Source organism: Amblyomma maculatum, chromosome 1 (assembly GCF_055883805.1).
Source record: "Amblyomma maculatum isolate TAMU_Amacu chromosome 1, ASM5588380v1, whole genome shotgun sequence".
Taxonomy (NCBI): Eukaryota; Metazoa; Arthropoda; class Arachnida; order Ixodida; family Ixodidae; genus Amblyomma; species Amblyomma maculatum.
Window position 1 is genome coordinate 484253789 of NC_139344.1, and position 20647 is coordinate 484274435.

Below are 20647 nucleotides of genomic sequence, written 5' to 3' on the forward strand. Positions count from 1 at the left end.
CCATGGAAGAGCAGCAAAATTCAATCAGAGGAGGCACAGCAACTCTGAGGGTGCCTTCTTGGGCCACGTCCATTTATTTACGCGCAGAGAACTGCGTTGTCGTGGCCTGCTTTTTTGTGTCGATTGCGTTCCGTAGCACGCCCTGTTCCACAGTTTGCAAACGCTTAACAAGGGCAAACCGACTACTCTCAATAGCACTATAGTGGCGGCGCAGTAAATCCAATGCAGCAAGCGCTTCTTGTGAAGTCTGAATGTTCTCATCATTTGCACGGTCAGCCTGAGCTTCGTCTGCAGGATGTTCAGAAACTTCCACAGCAATTTCGGCGTCCGTCAGTACAGCCGTGGTCGCCGCAATGTCGTCGCCGCCTACTAAGTCCTCTACAGTTATTGTTGCTGGCATGTCACTAACAAAACCCGTTTCTAGGCTCATCAAGCTCGCGGAGCTCTGCTTCGTCCTCACCGTCACTTGATGCACGGGCCTCTGCTGGAACAAAACCTGCGTGCCGAAAGCAGTTGGCAATCGTTTCGCCTTTCACGCTGTCCCATGCCGCTTTAATGCTCCCAGCAAGACATCTTCAAGTCCTGCTTCATAAGAAGCTTCACGAGAAGAGTGTCAGTCTCCTCTTGTAAACTGCCTTTATCTTGAGCTTGGTCTTTAACGTCTGTGCTGCTTTTTTTTTTCACTTTCACCACCATCACAGCACTACGCACACCACACGACGACCGACGCAGCCTCCACCGAACGCTACGACGGCCACGCCGCTGCTAACACTAAAACCAAAAAAAACAAGTTGTTTCCTTCCTGCATGCAAAGAGGCAAAAAACATCATTCGATCGCGCCACTTTTAACGATTGTGAGATGCGAACAATTTCTTATGGCCTCCGAGATCACCTCTGTGCGCACAAACAGGCGCGCAAGGTTAATAGATTTCTTTGGCTGTCCAACTCGCTTGCTGCGCTGCATAACACACATGTAGTGCAACGAAGCCTGCCTCCTGCTATTAAAGTCCGGTAGTGCTTGGCGTCGCGAAGTTCGTAATATCCGTTTTATGCCGAACCGCGTTCGCTATGGGAAGTTAATATTACATGTGTTTGACAAAAATATTTCGGAAGAATTCGCTATATTCAATAATTCATTATATGCGTGTTCGTTACATTGAAGTCGTGACGTTATCGTTGCGCAGCATCTTGGCGCACTGCCAATAAATGAGCTGTAGATGCGACAGTCGAAACAGAGGACCGCACCACCAAATGCTTTTTTTTTTTCCTCTTCAAATTCTCGGGCGCAAAAATGGGGAGTGGGTTGACTACGCGACAAATACCGTATCATTTTTCACAATCGCAAGTAGAGTCTCAAGCCGATTATCGAACCATTTCGCGATCCCCTTCGATATATCTGGGTTCGACTGTAGTACATTACATGCCAAATGGCACAGCGTGCCTAAAACAATGCAGAATGCTCTGAACTCGTCACGTAAAGTTGATAGCTGCTCAATGGGCACAGGTAGGGTAAAAAGTAAAGATTTCAAAATGTGTAGTGTTTTCCTGTGTACTCTTTAGTACTGGCCTGCCACCTTTTTTAGCTGATCACTACCTAGAGCTGCACCCAGTGCACTTTGCAGGAAAGTATAAAGAGCATTGCAGTGCTCACCACAAGAAAGGCCCCCATTACACCAGCTGAGGCATCCAAAAGAATGCACCTAAGTGGCAAAGAATAAAACCAGCACCTTTACAAGTTGCACAGCTTTATTCACAGGCACTAAAATGGCTCCATGGGGAAATCAGTCAAAAAGACCTGCACAAAGAGACAAAGTAACACCATGTTAGGATTCCTTTAAAATATTCTACATGCACTACTGTACATTCCACACATGTACTGTCAGCCACAAGTTTTCAGGATCTGCATTGTGTGGCTGAGCGAAGCAAACCTGCACTGCTGTGTCATCTGCTGTGACGAGGATCACGGAACGTGCATACCAGCCACCCTTTGATCATGCATGTCTCATTGCTTGCTTCACCTCACAAAGTGTATGCAGTGCAAATAAAAGCTTTCAATGAGCCTTTCTGGTTACACGCATTTTTTACGACTGGCACATTGGTGATAAAGCAACCAAAACATAAGCGCACTTACCAAAGCCCATGTCGTCGTCCTCCTCCTCGGACTCCTCTTTCTTCTCTTCCTTCTTGGCCTCTGCACAGGTGAGAGGAACGATGCCACACAAACATTCACAGAGAGCAATGGCTACGAGCCTACTGTTAGGATACACAAGAGGCCTGTACTATAGCGACAAGTGCACGAAGAATGCTAATATGTTGGGTGCTTTTCGGCACAGGCGACAGCAATGTTAGCTGCGCCTGCTTCCTAGCAACCAGATAATGTAGTCTCCCGCTGGCACCAGCTAGGCCCAAGAAGGGGGGCACTCTGGTGTGGCGTAACTTGGGAGACAGGCCTCCACGCTACAAGCACTGGCCAACTACTGGAGGGAATGCCACCTGCCCCTTGCAAAATGGCATCACTAGCATTGCCACCAGCTGCCAAATGCAGCTCCAAGAACACATCTACAGCCACTTCACAATATGCTAGCCTTGCTTGGACTTTCGGTATTCATTCTTTCTCTGATGATTGGCTCATTGCCAGGCGTCTTAAAGGGAAGTTGAAACGGTTTTCAAATCTCATTAAATTCAGTGGTCGGAAAAAAAGGGAATTGTGTGATTTTTATTAAATCTGTTGCTAAGAAAAACAAATTGCTTTGTAAAAAACGCCGCGGTCGCGCCCTCGTCACTGCAGAAGCGAGACACCGAAACTGGGATAGACAGATGCGACGTCAAACACGGAATGTCGAGTGGTCATGTGCGACTTGCCAAATTTTATGGAATGCGCAGAATGCAGTCAGCCGCGCGATTTGCCCATTTGCTCCCACCCCAAAAAATTGCTCTATGTCACAAAGGTCCAAAAAAAATTGATTTGAAGTAATTTCCTCAATATATTTTCTGCGTCTCATACGAGTACAACATGCCGTAAGGTGGTCGAAGCAATTGGCAAAAAATCTAAATAATAATACTCCCAAAAATACAGGACACTCATGCCAGAACAGCATACCAAACGACAATTCAATCATCATCATCATCATCAGCCTGATTATACCCACTGCAGGGCGAAGGCCTCTCCCATATTTCTCCACTTAACCCGGTTCTGTGCTAGCTGCATCCACTTGACCCTTGCGAACTTCTTAATCTCATCCGCCCACCTAACTTTCTGCCGCTCCCTGCTACGCTTTCCTTCCCTTGGAATCCAGTTTGTTACCCTCAGCGACCATCGGTTATCCTCTCTTCGCACTACATGTCCTGCCCATGTCCATTTCTTCTTCTTAATTTCCACTAGAATGTCGGTAACTTGAGTTATTTCTTTGACCCACTCTGCACGCTTTCTATCTCTTAATGTTACCCCTAGCATTTTTCGTTCCATAGCCCTCTGGGTTGTCCTCAACTTAAGTAGAACTCTCTTGGTTAGCCTCCACGTTTCAGCCCCATAGGTGAGTACAGGCAAGATGCAACTGTTGTATACTTTCCTCTTGAGCGATACAGGTAAGCTGCTAGTCATAATCTGCGAGTGCTTGCCAAATGCGCTCCATCCCAATCGTATTCTTCTTGTTACTTCCTTTTCGTGGTCCGGATCTGCGGTTACTACCTGTCCTAAGTAGACATATTCGCCTACTACTTCCAGTATTTCGCTACCTAATGTAAACTGCTGTTCCTTCCCGAGGCTGTTGAACATTACCTTAGTCTTCTGCATATTGATTTTCAAGCCTACCTTTCTACTTTTCCTGTCTAGGTCATCAATCATTATTTGCAGTTCATCCCCCGAGTTGCTTAGCAAGGCAATGTCATCAGCAAATCGCAGATTAATGAGGTGTTCTCCATCTACCCTTATCCCTAACTGCTCCCATTCCAAGTCTCTGAATACTTCCTCTAAACAAGCTGTGAATAGTACTGGAGAGATTGTGTCTCCTTGCCTAACACCTTTCTTTATGGGAATTTTGTTACTTTCTTTATGCAGAACTATGGTTGCTGTGCAGCCACTATATATATATCTTCCAGCACTTTCACGTACAGCTCGTCTACCCCCTGATTTCGCAATGCCTGCATCACCACCGAGGTTTCAACTGAGTCGAATGCTTTTTCGTAATCAATAAATGCTATGTATAAGGGCTGGTTATATTCCGAGCATTTTTCTATCACCCAATTGATGGTATGGATATGATCGATAGTAGAGTACCGTTTCCGAAACCCTGCTTGATCCTTTGCTTGATTGCAGTCTAAGGTTGTCCTGATTCTATTAGCGATTACCTTAGTAAATACCTTATACGTAACAGACAGTAAGCTGATTGGTCTGTAATTTTTAAGGTCCTTAGAGTCCCCTTTCTTGTGAATGAGGATAATGTTTGCATTCTTCCATGGTTCCGGTACCGTCGATGACACCAGGCACTGCGTATACAGGGTGGCCAGTTTTTCTAGCACGATATCCCCCCCGTCCTTCAGCAAATCTGTAGTTATCTGATCCTCTCCAGCTGATTTCCCCCTTTTCATAGTTTCTAGTGCTTTCTTGACCTCGTCCTTCGTCACTGGTGGAACGTCTGACTGTTTTTCCCTACCGGCAATCTCATTACGGTCCTGACTACTTTGGCTACTGTAGAGAATATGTATAGAACTCCTCGGCTACTTTGACTATCTTTTCCATATTAGTGATGACGTTGCCCGCCTTGTCCCTTATCGCATACATCTGGTTTTTGCCTATGCCCAATTTCTTCTTTACCACTTTAAGGCTTCCCCCGTTCTTTACAGCATGCTCAATTTTCTCCATGTTATACTTCCTTATATCGGCAACCTTGCGCTTATTGATTAGCTTTGATATCTCGGCCAATTCGATCTGGTCTGTTGGATTGGAAGCTTTCATACTCTGGCGTTTCTTAATCAAATCTTTCGTCGCCTTAGACAGCTTGCCGGTATCCTCTCTAACTATCCTACCGCCTACTTCTACCGCGCACTCAGTAATGATATCTCTGAAATTATTGTTTCTTGCCTCTAGGGTAATGTCGCCATCCTCAGTTAGAGCTGAAAACCTATTCTGTATCGAGATCCTGAACTCTTCTGCCCTCCCCCTCACCGCTAATTCGTTGATGGGTTTCTTTCTTACTAATCTGTTGCATTCCTTCTTCAGATTTAGGCTAATTCGGGACCTCACCATCCTGTGGTCACTGCATCGCACTTTCCCGATTACCTCTACATCTTGCATAATGGCGGGGGTTGAACACATTATGAAGTCGATTTCATTGTTAGTCTCTCCGTTAGGACTTTTCCATGTCCATTTCCGGTTCTTCCGTTTGCTGAAGAAAGTATTCATGATTCATAAGTTATTGCGCTCTGCAAACTCAACTAGTAACTCCCCCCTGCTATTCCTAGAACCAATGCCATAGTCACCTACTGCCTTGTCTCCTGCCTGTTTTTTCCCTACCTTGGCATTGAAATCGCCCATTAGTACAGTATACTGCGTCTTTACTTTTCGCACTGCTGATTCTACATCTTCATAGAAGCTTTCAACTGCCTGGTCATCATAACTACATGTAGGTGCATAGGCCTGTACAACCTTCAGTTTATGCCGCTTATTAAACCTAATCACGATGCCTGCAACCCTCTCATTAATACTATAGAATTCATCTATATTACCCGCTATATACTTATTGACAAGGAAACCTACTCCTAGTTGTCGCCTCTCTGGTAAGCCTCGATAACACAGTACATGCCCATACTTCAGTACAGTATATGCCTCATTCGGCCTCTTAACCTCACTAAGCCCTATGACACCCCATTTCATGCCCTCTAGTTCCTCTAACAGCACTGCTAAGCTAGCTTCACTAGCTAGGGTTCTAGCATTAAACGTTGCCAGGGTCAGTTTCCAATGGCGGCCTGTCCAGCGGAGCCAGGCTTTCTTAGCACCCCCTGCTGCGTCACAGGTCTGACCGCCGCCGTGGTCAGTTGTTCCGCAGCCGCTGGTGACTGAGGGCCGGGGTTTTATGGAGCTTATCATAGGAGGTTGCGGCCATTTACTGCACCAGGGTGGCCAACTCCTGTTCTGGTGAGGGAGTGCGTTGCCGGAGGTGTTTACCGGCATCAGGTCGCACCCCAAACCTGTTTATGCAATTCCATCGACACGCGGATTTATTTATTTTTTTTTTCATCCGGTGGAGAACTGCGCGGCACCGGGATTTGAGCCCCGGTCCTCTTGCATGCGAGGCGGATGTTCTACTGCTACGCCACCGCTGCACTCTTCAAAGTGAAAGGTTAATGATGGGCCTTGCACACTCTGCTTATGCGCAGCACTCGGTTCAGAGAGTTGACTTCTGGCTACTCTTTTTCAGGAAATGCTACCCGGCGTCATATTTTTTTAAGAGATACACGGTGGGACACAATCTTCTATATAGAAGCTGGCGCAAGGTCATTGGATACGCAGCCTCGTGCATCAAGCTCTGTGCTGTTTCAACGAGATTTATACGCGCCTTGGCAACCAGAATTCAAAATGATTCTTAAAGCGTTCCTTGCCTTTGCTGCATCTCTATACTGTCGAGGCGTTTGGAACTGCTACATTTAGGAGGTAGAAAAGCATTGTCACGTAAGCTCTCTTGTTCCAGACGTTATTTCTGTACCTTGCAATCATGAATTCACGATGTCGACACCTCCCATGCACTTGCTGTAAGCTTTCACAGAGTGCGGCCTCGTGACATTAATTCCATTGCTCTCTTTCCTGTTATTTAACTGCATACAAACTTGTTTTGAAAACAATATTCTAAAGTAAACACTCTGGTCAATCGATGGGTCGTGCATGCTGACCCTGTAATCACCTAGAAACCCAACAGGCTTCCCTGCATATTCGTTTTATTGGCGATCCACAATGTATTGGCCTTTCTTACAGTAGAAGTCCTCGAGGCAGCCTTTAGGCCAGAATTTACTGAAGCACTATTAGCATGTAAAGGCTCGTTCCACTTCTGGGCTGCTCAAAGTGCCTACCCCCACCCCCCCAATCATCTGCTTCAGAATTGTCATCGGTTGGTTGGTTGGTTCACAGGAAGAGAAAGGCGCAGTATCTGTCACACTTGCTCTGTGGACACCTGAACCGCTCCGTAAGGGAAGGGAGGAAGGTGGGAGTGAAAGTGGAAAGAGAGAAAGGGGAGCCGTAGTGGAGGGCTACGGAGTAATTTCGACCACCTGGGGATCTTTAACGTGCGCTGACATCGCACAGCACACGGACGTCACTTCGTTTCGCCTCCATCGAAACGCAGCCGCCGAGGTCGGGTTCGAACCCGGGAACTCCGGCACAGTAGTAGGGCGTCTTACCACTGCACCACCCCGTCAGAGTCTGATTAGAGGTCTGAAAGGTTTCCTCCCTTATTAGTCTTCGCTTTGAAGTCATTTTGGAAAACAGCTTTTTCATGCATAATGTTCCCACTTGAGGACACATGTCTGTTGCCATGTGTACAGGTCATAGACAACAAAAAAATTACCAACACTGGCTTACATTAAAGAAGAATTGTACTTTGCGCATACATTTTTTATGCTCTGACAGAGCTACTGCCTCTCAGTGAAATTTATTTCTTAGGAACACACGATAGCCTCAAACAAGCCTTCTCCACATTAGAACCTGGCATTTCGAAAAACATCGAAGGCTAGTGTCATCTGTAAAACATGTTATGAACCTTGACATGTCCTCAGCTGAGGAATACATGCAGATTGTGGCACGCTCCCAGCAAGTGAAAAATTATTATAGCAGGATAAATGTGTGTCCTCATATGAGTAGGGTGTCTAGCAAATCACATTTTTCAAAATCCCCGACCTTTGCAGGTTTTCCCCGATTTCAGTTCAATTTCCCAGACAAGTGAAGAGGTCTGCTTTTTGTCGTGTACTACTCTCTCGCAGCACTTCCACATATTGCACTGAGTGTCCCAACTCATGCGCGTATAGATTCTTTAATTGTGGCAGCTCAGTCATGCATTGGCGTGATATATCGCGCTTCGCCATGCGCGCTCACCACTAATAAATAATAATTATAAAAGAAATCTGCACTAATAACATACTTGCTGTGCACCAGCTTAAAATGACAATGCACTGCAGAATACAGTAGAACCCCGTTGTTACGTTCCTCACTGCTGCGTTTTCCCGGCTGTTACGTCGCTTTCATCCGGTCCCGGCATTACTCCCGTAGGATCCAATGCATTAGGATCCTCGTTACGTTGTAGCTGTGAAAACGTTCCCACATGATACGTCGCAACTGGTCACCACGAACCCGCCTGAGGCAATGCGCGCTGACCACCATTTTTACTTTTGAAGAGTCTTGGCTAGGCTTGGCTATGGAACTAACTTCAAGAAGCCGCACGCGAGTTGGAGAGGCCGCCACTAGATGGCCATCTGCCTCGTGAACGTTGGCTAGGTGGCGTGCACCGCTACCGCCCGATTCAAAGGGTTCAGCTTCATCCATCCAGTCCACGACAAAGCCGGTCATGAACCAGTCGAATTAACCCTTGTCCTTTGTATCCGACGATCGTGATCTGACATTCTTCGATGGCGTCGCGCAAGCAGAAGGCGCTTTCCCTCCAGAAAAAGCTGGACGCACTCAACGCTGTCGACAGGCAGCCAGCGCGGAAAAGAATTGATATTGCCAAAGACCTTGGTCTGCCACCATCGACGCTTAACAGCATCGTCTCAAAGCGTGCAGAGATTGAAGGCAATGCAGCGCTTTTCGGCCCGAAAGCTAAGCAGGCTCGTGGGGTCAAGTATGGAAACCTCGACGAGGCTCTTCTGGCCTGGTTCAAGCAAGCTCGCGCTGCCGGCGTCAATTTTGATGGCAGCATTTTGCGCGAAAAGGCAATGGACATCGCCGACAGACTGGGCATCACGGACTGCGGCGTCGAATGGCTGGATCGACAGTTTCCGGAAGACGCACGGCATCGCGTACAAGACAGTAAGCGGTGAATCAGCAAGTGTGAACTTGGCAACAGTCGACGATTGGAAGGCCACACTATCTGCTATACTAATTGAGGGCTATGTGCCTCGTGACATCTACAACGCCGATGAAATGGGCCTTTTTTTTTTTCGGGTGCAGCCGTCGAAGTCCCTAAGCCTGAAAGGAGAAGAGTGTCACGGAGGCAAAAACAGCAAAGAGCTATTGACGGTGCTCCTTTGCTGCAACATGGATGGTTCCAATAAGTTAAAGCCATGGGCAATCGGCAAATATCAGAACCCGCGGTGCTTGAAGAACACTCGCCTGCTGCCATCACGTGACCTCAGGAGTCAGAGTTCATGCCCATTATGATGAACGCGCACTCGTCAACAGCTGACAGGACATTGGGGGATGCTGAATATCTTGTCCTCCCAGTAGCACTTCTCAGCAATCCTTCTGTCTGCGCAGGAATAGGCCTTGATGCTCAAGAAGTAACAGTTGTGCGTGGATGACGTGTTCGTTGCTCGAAGAATGTCTTTGCTACTTCGACAACAAGATGGGATCCTAGTGCAGGAGTGTTCTTTTTATAGACAACTGTGCTGCCCACCCAAGAGACCCGCAGTTTCTTCAGAACGTCAAGCTTGTGTTCTTCCCACCGAACACTACAAGCCATCTGCAGCCGCTGGATGCCGGCGTCATTAAGAACCTGAAGCATTCCTACCGGAAGTGTGTTGTGAAGCGCTGTCTTGTGCGTATCGATCGTGGTCAGCAGCCTATGACCATTTCGGTGCTTGACGCTATCTTCAACCTCCTCCGTGGGTATGTCGCACCTCAAAGCGACGCGGAGAGCAATGCGGCTTTCCAGGCTATTGAGAAGCGCCTGGCGTTTTCTAGCCAGCGAAAGAAACGGCAGGCAGTCCACTATTCTTGATTTTTTCAAGTCCTAAAGTCACTTTGCGGAAATAAATTGAAGTGAAAGCTGCACTGTTCTTGTTCCTTTTCGGAGCCTTCCTCACTGTTGCGTTTTCCCGGCTGTTATGTTTTTTTTTCTCGGACTGGTGAAAAACGTATGAACAGGGTTCTACTGTATATTGTGCCATTTTCCCTGACTTGGCGAAGTTTTAATGATTTCCCTGACATTTCCCGGTGACCTAGACACCCTGATGAGGTCCATATTCATGAAAGGGTCAATACCGCTGTTGAACAGTTGCCTTCACTGTCATTACGAGAGAGTCGCGGCTCACTTTGTTGCATAGCTTGCCTTCATTATCGGCTCGAAATGCGAATCGGTAGGATGAAGCTGCATTTGAAATAGTCATCTAAACGCAGCACTGCATCCTCATGCCGTGCCGGCCGTGTCTCCTGCAAGCTGTCTGTGGAACCCTTGCGCTAATGTAAAAAAGCTAAAATATTGTTATAACTTGTTCAATAAGCCCATGGATAGCAGGATGTCAAAAATTAACCCTTACTGATGATCACTGACCCATATCGATTTGCTGGTAGGAGTGATAACTGCGATACAAGCAAGTTTCTCCTTACGGCTGTGTAGCAGCAGCTGCCAATGCGTTGCGGATCATCCAATCGTTTTGTATGCATTAGCTCCTCTGCTAAGGTGGTGCCATAATTAATGATATCATTTCATTGTGAGACAAGGGGAGTCTGTTCTACAGCGCTGCTCAATCCCAAAGTCGCCTGCCATAGCATCGCTGTGAAACAATATAGGCCTGGCGACAAGAAAGTAGTACCCGGCTGAGTGTCCATTCGCCGTGTTCACTGTTGCCAAGGTTGCAGCGAGCTCGCAGCATTTAGCACTACAAGTTTTGCGAACTTGTCTGATTTCATGCTGTGACTGGGCCATCTTCGGCACTGCATTGAACAGCACACCGCGCAACCGTTGATACACGAAGGTTGTATAAACGCACTGTAGACTAGGATTACACCCTATGCAATGCCTATTTCATCTGCTACTGAAAGGTGATTTTGTGCGTAAAGGGCAGTTGTTAAAGAGGGCTAACTCGTGAGCTTTCTACGTACTCGACGGTCTTTTGTAGCGCCGTTTTTTGGAACTGCTGGTTGCTAGAACGCGTACAGTAAATGAAATGTCCATGCTGTTTTACATTGTTCGAATAACCAATAACATTTTAAATCGAGCTGTCAAATAGTGGCTGCACAGCAACCACAGTTCTGCATAAAGAAAGTGATAAAATTCCAATTAAGAAAGGTGTTAGGCAAGGAGACAATCTCCCCAGTGCTATTTACAGCTTGCTTAGAGAGCGTATTCGAAGGCATGGAATGCGAGCAGTTAGGCATCAGCATCGATAGAGAATATCTCAATAATCTGAGATTTGCTGATGACATTGCCTTGTTAAGTAACTTAGGGGACCAACTGCAACTAATGATTAATGATCTACACTTCATCTCACAAGATGTTCGCAACACTGTGAAAGGTAGAGGCACCCTGGTCCAATCAGGATCACACACACAATAGGCAATTGAGCACAATTCTCTATTATAGTGCGCAGGGGTGAGAGGCACTTAGGAGCACAATTGCAAGGGCTGCTCAACCGTTCGTAGTGCTGCAGATATCTTGTGAGACGAAGTATAGACAGGAATAGCAGAAAGGTAGGCTTTAAAAATCAATATGCAGAAGACTAAAATAATATTCAGCAGCATCGGGAAGGAACAGCAGCTTACAGTAGGTAGCGAAGCGCTGGAAGTGATAGGTGAATATGTCTACTTAGGACAGGTCTGATGATCAGGACAATGGAAGAGGAATAACTAGGAGAATAATAATGGGATCGAGTGCATTTGGAAGGCACTCGAGCATTATGACAAGCAGCTTACCGGTGTCACTCAAGAGGAAAGTACATAACAGTTGCATTTTACCAGTACTCACCTAGGGGGCTGAAACATAGAGGTTAATGAAAAGGGTTCTACTTAAGTTAACGCCACAGAGGGCCATGGAACGGAAAACGGTAAGCATAACGTTAAGTGATAGGAAGTGTTCAGAGTGGGTCAGGGAAATAACTCAAGTTACTCGTATTCTAGTCGAAATTAAGAAGAAATGGGCATGGGGATAACATGTAGTTCAGAGAGGATAACTGATTGTCTCTAAGAGTAACCAATTGGATTCCGAAGGAAGGTAAGCGTAGCAGGGGGCGGCAGAAAATTAGGTGGGTCGATAAGAAATTCGCAGGGGTCAAGTGGATGCAGCTAGTGCAGGACCGCGTTAAATGGAATGGGAGAGGTTTTCGCCCTGCAGTGGGTATAGTCAGGCTGGTGATGTCAAATCAGCTGAACCAACACACACTCAACATTGCCAGTGCCGGCTGAGCATACAGAGAATAACGTCGGGATGCGCCCAGCCAATTAAGGACAACAGCGGGGAGTCTTGTTCAGCAGACAAATAACTATAAATACCGCACATAACCAATGTTTGGCAAAATATGTTTTAGCTACCATTTAAGCAATAGAATGATTGAGGTTTTTTGACGCCACCTGACAAATCTTCCAAACCAGGATCAGCAGACTGCAATGACTTGTATAATCTGCACTTGCAATCATGACCATACTTCACAATGCTGGAGCAACTTGGTCACATTTCTGCAAGGTTCTCACCATGACCTGCCACCCATAGCTGCACCTTAGGTAACTTGAGAGAGATAGTTTGTGGGGTTTAACGTCCCAAAGTGACTCAGGCTATGGCCGTAGTGGAGGACGCCAGAAATTTCGACCACCTGGGATTCTTTAACGTGCACTGACATCTAACTTGAGAGAGAGCTCCTGGACTTCAGTGCATAGCCTCTCCTCACATCCCTATGCAACTTTGCACTGACAAAAGTGTCACCATTTCCTCTGCAAAGGCCCAGTGTCCGTACTTCTGAATATTCACATATGTTGCAAATTCATTCAGGAATCTGCCAGAATGACTAGGAGGAAGACGAGGTTTGGAAGATGCGCGGTAGAGACTGAGCGCCATCTTGGCATATTGAGAAACAAGTGGACAGCCGGGAATTAAAGATAGCTAGAGGCGTGCTGGTGCCTGCCCTGCCTCTTCTATAACATACTGGAATCTTCACACCATGGCAAAGGTCGAAGCAGGCTCAAGCATTTTGGAGCGACATAATTGTTTTGGAGGATTTTGGAACATGTTTCTGTGGTCAAATGCCTCAATTAATTGTAACAATCTATTCCTAACATATATGAAACTTCGATTTCATCCCTCCTTATTCAAGACTGAATGCTTCACTGAATATGCGCACATTTTTGACAAGCCTCTATGTTCAAAATACCACAGCTGACCTAGGCAACAATTTCAGCAAATGGAATGCTTGCTTGTGCACTTCTCAACTGAACACCAAGTTTGACTAAAAGCCTACTTGGTTATCCAAGCTGTCACTGGAGTCCACCATTTTGATGCACTGGCACTAAGTCCACATCAGTGAGTGGCACACTATCTTGTGCATATCCCTTTCGAACACTTCCCAGTGCAAGACTGGGGCTTTCAATCTCAACATGTTGGCAATGCACACCTGTCCAATGCCTTTGGTGCATATGCTGGAAGTATGCTTTTATCTCAAGTCCAACGCATGTCACTGACAAAAAAAGGCTTAATGGTGAAATACCTGCTATTCATCCAGTTCACTGCAGCCAAATTTCCCAACTATTTCATACGTTTTGGTAGTATCTGCTTCGCGCGTTGCTCTCTCCACCAGCGATTTAAAAGTGCTATGTCATGAGCACAGATCGTTTCTGACGAAGGATTAACTACCTCCAATTGCTCCCACTGCGCAAAAAAAACCAGCGCTCCACTAAATCTGACGGCAAAATATGGAGACAGCTGGTGTGCAGCAATTTTGGTGCAATGTTGTGGAAGGATGGAGCAGAGAAAGTAGTCTGGAGCATAATGAAGTATACTTCTACCCCTGCTTAGCACAAAGTAATCAGTCTGGATGAAGATCAGAGCTTGCAAACACCGCTCCTCGCCAGGTAAACTGAAAACACTGACTGCCTGCCCAGTGGGCAGCATACCTTTTTGGTCTCCCTTGAAACATAAAATAACCATATTTCACTTTTTATTTCCAAACATGAGTCAATAAAGTTTCATTAGACTGCTTCAAAGTCCTCGCACACTAACAGCCAGTATTGAAAGCGTCGCTATCTCCTCCAGTCATGGTGGAAACACCCGCTGTTTCCATCAGGTGATGCAAGAAGATTATACTTTCAATAATGCCACAAATTTGAAATATGCATTGCCTTCCCAAACAGCACTGCCAGCACGTAATCAGCAGCTGACGTGGCGTCCCCTCATTACAGCCACACAAGCATAGGCTGGTCACAGCAAGGTTGCACTTGGTGCGAGGCAACGTTACTAGAACCAGTTTCATTTTGAAAACTCTCCACCTCCGCTGTACATCGCAAACAGTGCCCGACTGCTTTTCGGGTAGGTGGCGCGGCGGTCGAAACCGGCTTCTGACAGACTTCTTGGAGCGGTACCGAAAGCTGGCGCGTGATGAGCCAAGGGCAACATTTCGGAAGTATTCATTTGTCTAAAGCAATAACGCAAGCGTTTTTTCTTTTTTTTTTTTTGCAGTAGCTGCGAACTAATTGGTAGTCACAAAATGGTTAGGATCTGATGTAAAATCTTGCAAGCAACCATTCTTAAGGGGAGATGCTACTCGAAGACATTTTTTCTTTAATATTTGACTTAGAGCTATAAAACTGGTTAATAATTCAGTGTTTTATGCTGATTCCAAATCTGCAATTAGTTTTATTGTAAGTTGCATAGTTTTTGTTTTGTTCAATGACAGTAAAATATGCACTCTTTTGCTCCCCCCCCCCCACCTTTTTCATTCTAAACTTCCATAAACACACATCATTGATGACTCATTCTGATCCATATAAACTGTAGAGTGCCAAAAACTAATAATAAAGTACATATAAAGTATGCTAATGACGAAAAATTTGAACCTGGCAAGTCTACATTTTCAAGACACCACTATGTGGTAACTATATTTTGTTGTAAATTTTGATCAGTATTTATTCTTGAAAGAGATACCGGCACTCCTCATACCTCAGAGAAAATGTGTGCAAAATTTCATTCAGATATGAGCATCAGAAGTACCAAAAACAAGAAGGGCAAACATTGAAAATTGCCCAAAATTGCATTTCGAGAAAAACGCATTTGAAGTTAAAATTGCATGTTTATTTAAAAGAGAGGGCCTTCAATTCCTATCAAACTTTGGAACAAAATAAAAAAATTGTCCATAAAACAGCCACTGGCACTAGAAACTTCCTGCAGCATATGTCGCTCCCTCACGACCCTTGAGAAATGTAGACGTGCTTTTTTTTCTTCAGTGTGCGGCGATTTGCGTTCGCTTCCGCAGTCAGCTTCAAGGACATTTGTTTCTGCATTGTTATTTCTCCAAGCTATGCCAAGCTATGATGCATCGGCTTGTGGAGTCCAATAATTGAGGAAAGTCGCACTAGCTGCTCATATCCGATTCCTATAAAACAGGCCGTCGCAGCAGCTTTGACGTTGACGGCGAAGCTTTCATCCGAGCTCCCGCTGTCAGTCTCGGCTCGCATTCTTGCTCGCGTCCCTGCACGCCGCAACTCGCCATAATCAGTATGTTGTGGAAAGGACACATTGCGGGCAGGCAGAGTTCTCACAGAGTAGTTCAAGAAACAAAGCGAGTCTGTATTGCTCTGCGGTCAGTTCCCGGACACGGAAAGTCCTGAACGCTGGCTTGGGCAAATCGCGCCGCCCACAAGAGCGTTCAGCGCTGCCAAGTCAGTATCGACAGATGACGCCTCATCGCAGGCTATTTCCTCACCTTAGAAATGCCGAATCTTTTTTTTCTGAGGCACTCACACAATCTAACGCCACTTCAAATTCCCCGGAGGCATCTGAAACGCTGGAGGGATCGGCACCGGTTCCACTAGGCCTAACTGCCACAGGTCGAGTTGTCACTGGACGAGCCTTCGCTTTCGATTTTCGCCAACGTCCTCTATATTTGTGAACAGAACGGTATTTCACTCCTCGATGACTGCGCTGGTTCGATTGTGCTTCATCCATGACGAAGATACAGTTGCCGAACGATCGTCCCTTGGAAACGCACCTCGACGTAGCATGGAGCCAGCAAGTGGGCTTCGCCACATGCGTGCGCACGGCGGCCAATGGCGATGCCCAATTCATACCACGATTTAAAAAACCAGTCGCAGCACTCGAAAAATGCCACGAACGCATGCTCTTTTTTTATTTCTTACGCTGTAGACGCCGGGCAACTGTGGTGATTGGGAGAATGTGGCTTGGCTGATCTCACATGATCCGCAGCGGCGAGGAACCGCGCCATGCCGGCCGCGGGACGCTCGAAAATAGCGTAGTTTCGGTCATTCAACTGCCACTGTGCGCTCTTTAAACGCAATTTCAGCCCATTTCCTGATTAAATTCAGCTTTGATTTTTATTTTCATGAAAGTAGACACACTAAACTTGGCAAAACAAGTAAAAAAAAACGCGTATTTCGACCCGCATCTCCTCTTAAGGTGCAGCAGAGCGTGGAATGTTTGACTGGTTTTCGTTAGCAGGAAAGACTATACTTTTTTGGTGAATTTTGAGCGATTTATGTGAACAATCAGACACCACACGCCTGCTTTTGAGAAACTGGCCGTGTCCGCACATTTGAATTAAAGCAAATTATTTATTCGTTAAAAATCTTCGACAGTGGGATTTGCAACTTTTCCCCGCCACACTTGGCGATTGGAATAGTGAATTCTCAAAATAGCGGCATGAGGTCCTGCGGGCCTTGCAGTTTGGTAGAACCATCATCATCATCAGCCTGATTATACCCACTGCAGGGCGAAGGCCTCTCCCATATTTCTCCACTTAACCCGGTTCTGTGCTAGCTGCATCCACTTGACCCCTGCGAACTTCTTAACCTCATCCACCCACCCAACTTTCCGCCGCACCCTTCTACGCTTTCCTTTCTTTGGAGTTTGTTACCCTAAGCGACCATCGGTTATCGTCTCTTCGCACAACATGTCCTGCCCATGTCCATTTTTTCTTCTTAATTTCCACTAGAATGTCATGAACTCGAGTTATCTGTCTGATCCAATCTGCATGCTTCCTATCTCTTAATGTTACCCCTACCATTTTTCGTTCCATAGCCCTCTGTGTTGTCCTCAACTTAAGTAGAACCCTTTTGGTTAGCCTCCACGTTTTAGCTCCATAGGTGAGTACAGGTAAGATGCGGCTGCTGTATACTTTCCTCTTGAGCGATACCGGTAAGCTGCTAGTCATACTCTGCGAGTGCTTGCCAAATGCGCTCCATCCCAATGTTATTCTTCTTGTTATTTCCTTTTCATGGTCCGGATCTGCAGTTACTACCTCTGTCTTAAGTAGACATATTCGCCTACTACTTCCAGTATTGCGCTACCTAATGTAAACTGCTGTTCCTTCCAGAGGCTGTTGAACATTACCTTAGACTTCTGCATATTGATTTTCAAGCCTACCTTTCTACTTTTTCTGTCTAGGTCATCTATCATTATTTGCAGTTCATCCCCCGAGTTGGTTAGCAAGGCAATGTCATCAGCAAATCGCAGATTACTGAGGTATTCTCCATCTACCCTTATCCCTAACTGCTCCCATTCCAAGTCTCTGAATACTTCCTCTAAACAAGCTGTGAATAGTACTGGAGAGATTGTGTCTCCTTGCCTAACACCTTTCTTTATGGGAATTTTGTGACTTTCTTTATGCAGAACTATGGTTGCTGTGCAGCCACTTTCCAGCACTTTCACGTACGGTTCGTCTACCCCCTGATTTCGCAATGCCTGCATCACCGCCGAGGTTTCAACTGAGTCAAATGCTTTTTCGTAATCAATGAATGCTATGTATAAGGGCTAGTTATATTCCGAGCCTTTTTCTATCACCTGATTGATGGTATGGATATGATCGAGTTTCCGAAACCCTGCTTGATCCTTTGCTTGATTGCAGTCTAAGGTTGTCCTGATTCTATTAGCGATTACCTTAGTAAATACCTTATACGTAACAGATAGTAAGCTGATTGGTCTGTAATTTTTAAGGTCCTTAGAGTCCCCTTTCTTGTGAATGAGGATAATGTTTGCATTCTTCCATGGTTCCGGTACCGTCGATGACACCAGGCACTGCGTATACAGGGTGGCCAGTTTTTCTAGCACGATATCCCCCCCGTCCTTCAGCAAATCTGTAGTTATCTGATCCTCTCCAGCTGATTTCCCCTTTCTAGTGCTTTCTTGACCTTGTCCTTCGTCACTGGTGGAACGTCTGACTGTTTTTCCTTACAGCATTACGGTCCTGACTACTTCGGCTACTGTAGAGATCTGCACAGAACTCCTCGGCTATTTTGACTATCTTTTCCATAGTAGTGATGACGTTGCCCGCCTTGTCCCTTATCACATACATCTGGTTTTTGCCTATGCCCAATTTCTTCTTTACCGCTTTAAGGCTTCCCCCGTTCTTTACGGCCACCTTGCGCTTATTGATTAGCTTTGATATCTCGGCCAATTCGATCTGGTCTGTTGGATTGGAAGCTTTCATACTCGTTTACACATACCTCAGTCTTAATTTGCATGCTACCAGGCAAGTTGCTGCTGCCTTTTGCTCTGCAGCTTGGACAAGAATGGAGGCGTCAAACGTAAACGACCGTGCTGCATATGTCAATTTTCTCTCCAAACTGTCGCGCTAAGTTCTTCACACCACGCACTGCTTTTTTTTTTTTTTCAGGAAGTAACGGGCCTGGACCGGATCTTTGAGCGTCTATTGGCCGACTATGCATAGTATCCCGGAAAGGGACCTTCAAGCACTAAAAGGACTCCTCTTGCACACGCACCCGTAGGCAGCGATAAAGTGGTTTGTTATTGACCTTCGCTATCAGGTGTGTGGTGTTCACACTATTGTGTCCAAAGAGTCTTCAATCACACTGCAAGGTGAATGTTGTGGTAGCTGCCTGGACAAGATCTCAGGTTTTATGTAAGAATGAACACACTCAATACTTTGAAGTCTGTAAACGGCACACAAACTCGCAAATGTGGGGCTACATGACCCGTCCTGTCGTTCAGTTCCTTTGTCCCAGTTTTTTCACGCTGTTTTTTTTATATCGCCAAGTATGAACCAAGTCTACCATCTGCAGAGAACAATGCACTCACCTGGCTTGCCGCCTCCAGCAGCTGGGGCTGCTGCCGCTGCTGCTGGAGCAGCTGCAGCAGCTGGTCCTGCACCAACACCCGAACCAACGTTGGAGATGAGGCTCTTCAGGTCCAGCCCTTCCAGTGCCTTGGCAAAGAGGCCTGCACACAGACCCTGTCACTCAGCGATGCACTTCGTGCCAGTGGATCCATTTGCCTTCAAAGATCTGCTTTTGAGCTAATAGATTTTTGGGCAACCAAAAGTTCTAGTCTAAACCACATCATATTTCACGTCTGTGGGATACTTTTCGGCACAGACGACCGCTATGAGAGCTCCGCCTGCTTCCTAGTAACCAGTTACTGTAGTCTCCCGCTGGCACCAGCCAGGCCCAAAGAGGGGGCGCTCTGGTGTGGCGTAACTTGGGAGACAGGGCATCAAATGCTGAAACATCACTGCGTAATGTGAGCTGCGGTGCCAGACTTGCCGAGGCACACCTGTGCCCGGCATGACCAACACAGTGTTCCGCGAGCACGTGCTTGTCAACTTATCCCGCATGATCTTAGCGAACGATGAAAGGTTTGAATGAAGTATGCGGAGCCTTGATGATATAACCTACCCCAGGAAAAGCTACGGATACTAAACGTGCAATCGTGAGCTCTGCGCGAGACTGAGCAAAGACGTGATTAGCTCACTTCGATAGTTTGTACTGGCGAGAAGACATCATGCCCGCAACTAGTTCAAAAAAGTTACTCTGGCCTATTTCAAATCGTAAACTGCGGTAATGTCGGTCAGAAACAGCTACAGTAATCATTATTCCAATATTACGTTCTACATGATGCACGCACTAAGTAAACGCCGCAAACCGCATAAAGGCTCACCTGGCCAGTACGGCTCGACTTCGACGCCAGCGGCCTTCAAGATGGTGCTGATCTTCTCAGCCTGAACGAAATAAAGTAATCACATAAATCTACCGCTGAAAACATGCAAACATCACATGGTGGTTCCACAGCGCTCCAGACTACGTACGGTGACTGCGATCTCGTCGTCCTGGAGGATAAGAGCGCCGTAAACGCAAGCCAGCTCGTCGTTGGAAGGCATGATGACTTAGCGAAGTCGTTAAATGAAGTTGATGGCAAATATTCTAGTGCACGCTGCTGGATTAGCCTTAGCTCCCAAGGGAGAACGATGCACTTCTGCCTCGATGGCGTCGGAAAAGAAAAGGAAGTTGCGTAGCCGCTTAGGCAGCTTAGCTTAGGCTCTCGGGCGACGGGCCGGAAGTTGGTTTCTTTCCTCCTCTCTCTTTTCGCGCTTTTCAGCACCGCATCGACTGCATACCAGGGGCCCGATCCTCGATATTCGCCTTCACCTGAACTTGCAGAGAGCCGGCTCCGTGAACTGCGCATGCGCGCCCAGGACCAAAGTGGAAAGGAGGATAAGTTGCTCTTCTGGACGGATGTGACGTCAAATAGCTTTTAGTGCTTGTATTTTTCTAGAA

General features: G+C 46.4%; 1 protein-coding gene and 1 long non-coding RNA gene across 2 annotated transcripts in view; both read right to left on the reverse strand.

Moving 5' to 3' along the window:
- The window catches only part of LOC146210123 (uncharacterized), a 374427-nt gene that overhangs the window by 275097 nt on the left and 78683 nt on the right, over nt 1–20647 (reverse strand). The gene's annotated exons all lie outside the window — the stretch shown is intronic.
- Nucleotides 1729–20395, reverse strand: RpLP1 (Ribosomal protein LP1). Its single transcript, XM_084608087.1, has 5 exons — nt 20179–20395; nt 20031–20091; nt 19173–19313; nt 2132–2191; nt 1729–1795 (listed from the first exon to the last, which is right to left on the reverse strand). Exons 1-5 carry the CDS (start codon nt 20248–20250, stop codon nt 1782–1784), a joined length of 348 nt encoding a protein of 115 aa, XP_084464213.1. The 5' UTR covers nt 20251–20395; the 3' UTR covers nt 1729–1781.

Bases quoted from the DNA above. Each gene is read 5' to 3' on its own strand.
- RpLP1 (XM_084608087.1), bottom strand. From the start codon at position 20,250: ATGCCTTCCAACGACGAGCTGGCTTGCGTTTACGGCGCTCTTATCCTC. The intron at 20,092-20,178 runs GTACGTAGTCTG...TATTTCGTTCAG, and splicing joins ACGACGAGATCGCAGTCACC to GCTGAGAAGATCAGCACCAT. The intron at 2,192-19,172 runs GTGAGTGCATTG...TCACCTGTGCAG, and splicing joins TGCTGGAGGCGGCAAGCCAG to AGGCCAAGAAGGAAGAGAAG.